The sequence below is a fragment of the Chanos chanos genome, chromosome 9, assembly GCF_902362185.1.
Source record: "Chanos chanos chromosome 9, fChaCha1.1, whole genome shotgun sequence".
Lineage (NCBI taxonomy): Eukaryota > Metazoa > Chordata > Actinopteri > Gonorynchiformes > Chanidae > Chanos > Chanos chanos.
The window spans coordinates 19,725,716-19,730,159 of NC_044503.1; the positions used below are offsets into that span (position 1 = coordinate 19,725,716).

Below are 4,444 nucleotides of genomic sequence, written 5' to 3' on the forward strand. Positions count from 1 at the left end.
GGGGTGTGTGTGTGTGTGTGTGTGTGTGTGCGTGTGTGTGTGAGTGTGTGTGCTGGCGGGTGTGTGTGTGTTTACTTTCTCTTTCAACCACATAGTCTGGAGAGGAGCGGAGAGTGTTTCAGGTAGACTCCACAACCACTGGAGTGTTATCCCAGGTCTCTGCTGCTGTGGTGAGGTGTGGAGAGAGAAGCTGGACAGAGCTAGCACAGGGTGTTGCGTGAGTTTTCTCTTGCTCCAGTCCTGGGACGGAGAGGTATCAGTGTCAGGCAGGACGGGACTCCCCCTCTCAATCACCCATTTTACCACTTTATCAGTCATCTTCAGTTTCCATCAGTCTCATTGTTTACCGTGTACACTCGCCTTCACTGCCACTGACTAAAACTGAGACGGCAACACAATAAGGCTGAAAGGATGAGAGAGACAGAAAAGACAAGAGAAAACTGGAAGGAAACAGAGAGAGAGAGAGCGAGAGAGAGATAGAGAGAAAGAGAGGGGGGGAAAAACCTTCTTTTTTCAGTCTGTGTTGTTTCAGCAGTTGCTGCTTTCGCTGCTCTTGGCCATGCTGGCTGAGTTGACTGCGATTTGGCACCCGTTAGTCACATGATTCATGACTTTCTGTTTGAGTTGGGCCACCTGCTCACGCAGGATGCTAGCGGTGGACGCCAGGTCAGAGTTCTGCGTCTTCAGCACCTTCACCTTCTCTTCCAGCCGAGAGATCCTCTCCAGCTTCCTCCTGCGGCACTTGGATGCCGCGATGCGGTTCCGCAGTTTCTTCCGCTCTGCCTTGATCCGCTCCTGGGTTTCCAGATCGATTGGGGAGAGGGAGGGTGGGGAGCTGGTGGGGTCACCTCCCGGCGGGTGGGGGACTTCAGGAACGGTCTGTGGAGCATCCAGACCTCGGCCGTGGGGATGATGCCCCTGAGCCTGACTGCTGTGAGAGGGTGCGTGCCCGGCAGACGTGTAGGGTATCTGGCCCCCTGTGTAGCTGGAGGACACAGCCAGTTGGTTGGAACTGTAGCTACTCAGGTTGGTGTAGATGGGCATCTCCCCAGCGGACATGAGATTCCTCTGATACGGCCCTTGGATGGACGAGGAGGAAGGAGACATGGGAGCTCCAACCAGCTGGTTCTGTTTATGGAGGTCGGCCAGAGCTTTCACGAATCCGTCAGCGAAGCCCTCCTGTTCATTGGTGGCCTGGTTCCTGTACATGAAAGGGTTTCCGGAGGCGTTGGGTGCCGGGCTCGTAGTGACCAGCCCCTGATTGGACTGAATGATCAAGTGCTCTAGGTCTGGAGACGAGAGCTTTAGAAGGTTCATGTCTGACGTGGCCATGAGGGAACCATTTGGATTGCTGTTCATTCCCAGGTTGTTGGGATTAATATTTCCATTGCTCCCAGCTTGGCTCTGAAGGAGCTTCACCCCGGACGTACCCCCAACCGCGCCAGGAAAATTGTGTGCCGCCATGTTCTTTTTGCTCATCATCTTGTGGCCTTGGTATCGGTCGTAATCTGTCATTTGTCCAAAATTAGGAACGTCTGGTGTGTCGTCATGATAAAAGGGTGTTTCCATCTTACTCGTCATTAAGACTGCATTACTGAATCTTCATAATCTGATTAGTTGGTGTCAGAGCCCAGAGATTTTCCACATGCGCATAGTCCGCAGCTGTAAATCTTGCCAAAGAGGAAGTTTAATATTGTTAGCTGATGGTCCTTAACTCGAGGATTATTCCTGGAGAAAACAGAGAGAGAGAGAGAGATGAGTTACAGGGAGACTGTAGAAACAAGGGAGCTCAAAACATTTAAGAGAATCAAATGTCGTTGAATGTATAGATCCGTTTATGGTACTGTAGCGAAAATAATCTATAATACCAATATGGTCCTCTGGATCTTGAACGTTATGATTCCGCGAACATGAGCACAACTGAACTGGTAGACTGTTGTCTCCTACGGCACAATTTAAAAACACGCGTTGCCGAGTTTCCCTACCCTTACAGTAATCCACTGTGAGGCGGAGTACGTATGGTGTTTCACGGGTTGAAGTGGTCCAGTGAATCTAAACCACCACTTATCCTACGTACACAGTATTCATATTGAAACAGACCCACATATGTATACAGTATACATTTATTATTCGCGAATGAACTAGTTAACCCGATACAGTCTAGATATTCAAACAAATGATCGGAGGATATATGATTATGTAGGCTTTATATCACAGTGATTGGGCTGATCGAGAATAACCAATGTGTAACTGTAATTGTCTCTCAAACCCCGGAGAACATTTAACTTTACGAGGCTAGTAATTTTACAGCCTACATTTACATGTATAATCACTCACAGCGGTGAGTGGAACTGCGTCGTCCCGAGCTATGTCGATACTGTGTAGGTGACAGGAAAAAACGTGTAGTACGATAAATAGTTTAGATCACTGCTGCTTGAGAAATAACCTTCCTGAGAAAAAAATCCAGTGACTCAACAGTCCTCTGTGTTTCTCTGATTAGTCAGACAGCTCAAAGGTGACATAAAATACCATTCAGCACAGATACATTACCCACGCAGCTCGCGAGCCGGCACAGCGTCCACGGAGAATTTTTTTTACTGTAAAGCCGAGTGTTATATCCGAAGCACGAACCAAACGCCGGCTCCGTTCGAAAACGCTGTTACGATCATACAATCCAGATCTTTCGGAGAAAGACTGCTCTCGTGAAGACGACAACGCTGTGAGCAATGCGAATATTTTCCCCCTCAGATGAAGACAGTAAACGTCTGTAGGCTACTCCTCAGTTTGTTTCCTCGTCCAACTCTGCTGCTTGCTGTTAGTTCGACTGTGGGACTTTCTGCTTGGTTGATTAGTAATAATACACGCCCTTTCTCCAGTTCCTGAAACTGGTCTGCATCAGTGTCACACACTCACTGACGCCTCCTCCTCTCCGCTCAAAGGTTTTGTTTTATTGGCCGTTTGAATGCCAGCGACCGTTGCGCATATTATTCGTTGCATTGCGTTACTGCGTCGAGGCGTTCGTTTACACGTCAAAACTTTCTTGGATGTTGTCAACACTCATGTGATCGTCCTGTACCTCAGTTACAACGACAGACGCGAACAATGTTTCTGATCATTGTAAAATCGAAACGTCACGGTGACAGTGAATAGCCAAGAGCAGAAGGCTGTCGATAAAAAACGTTCTTAGACGTAATAAAAACACATACACAACTGTACGGTCAAATGAGAAAGGTATGATTTCAACGGAAAATTCATATACCGAATTCAAGTGGCATGTTATGTGTCGCACATAACGATACTGTAGACGTGCATACTGTAGCTTTCTCTTGATTAGTAGTAGCCCGTATGCTGTTCATAAGTGTCTAATGACAATGGCGTGGATGACCTTAACACCGATGATAACAATTATGGTTCTATACGATTTGTTTACAATACCCTTTGCCGAATCACCGCATCTACGTGCACGCGTCTGTGTCTGGGGGTATACTTGTTGCAGTTCCAACTCAAGCATAAACTAATAAACGATCCAGTTAAAATAGACTATATAGTCTTTTATATTTCTAATCTCTGCACGAGCCCCAAACTTTTTTTTTCATTTACGCTGTAGTTAAAATCTTGCATTTGAAGTAAGCTTGACCGAAAGCTCAGCTGCCGGAACGAACCTCGTACACCGATATATTTTTACATTTTTCAGAACAGCGTACTAACATGGATTCTCACTGTTGGAAAAACATTTTCAAATCACCTTGTCTGAAGGCGAGCACAGAGATTGGCGCTTTCCACTGCCAGCTGTCCGGATAAGGCTACCTCGGTCTTAATGCGCTGCAGCAGTTGAATGCCAGTCTTATTCCTAATTTCTGCGCGTGGCTGACCAATTCGTTTCTTTTGGGTCAGCGGGCCGAGGGTGCTCACTACACAATCTACTGATGATGAGCGGAGCAGAGGGGCATTTTAAGGTTAGCCAGGCTGCACTCCCTGTCGATTGGCACATCTGAGCGGGCGTCACTTGTCAGAGAGAGAGGGTCTGTCATACGGTCAAAGTGAGGCCGAAGACGGCGTTACCGCCGATAGCAGAATCCTTCCGTAACTGCCCCTCTTTGCCCTGCTGCGGAGCCGGGCTCCTTCATCCCCGTGCTGTTTTGTCCGTCCGTATTAGTTAGTCGCTTGGAAGGTGATTTGCTCGAGGTTATTATTCGCCCATCCCCACCCCCATAAAAGTACACAGATGCATTTTAATGATGTTTGTGAGTTATTTTTTCTTCTTCCCTTTTTGCTGCCTGTTTCAAGGGCAATTGGGTTCCCCATCGATTTTCTCTTGTAGAAGAATATGCAGTTGTTGCACACCGCTGATTTGCGTTTTAACGCACACGGCCCGGGATAAAGCCAAAGCTATGGCAAGCACTGGAGACAGCAGGAAAACGAGAGGTGTGCCTGATTAGTGTCC

General features: G+C 47.5%; 1 protein-coding gene across 1 annotated transcript; it reads right to left on the bottom strand.

Annotated features, from left to right (window-relative positions):
• Positions 1 to 517: 517 nt before the first annotated feature.
• Positions 518 to 1,639, bottom strand: june (JunE proto-oncogene, AP-1 transcription factor subunit). Its single transcript, XM_030784853.1, has one exon. It carries the CDS (start codon positions 1,579 to 1,581, stop codon positions 529 to 531), a length of 1,053 nt encoding a protein of 350 aa, XP_030640713.1. The 5' UTR covers positions 1,582 to 1,639; the 3' UTR covers positions 518 to 528.
• Positions 1,640 to 4,444: the final 2,805 nt, after the last annotated feature.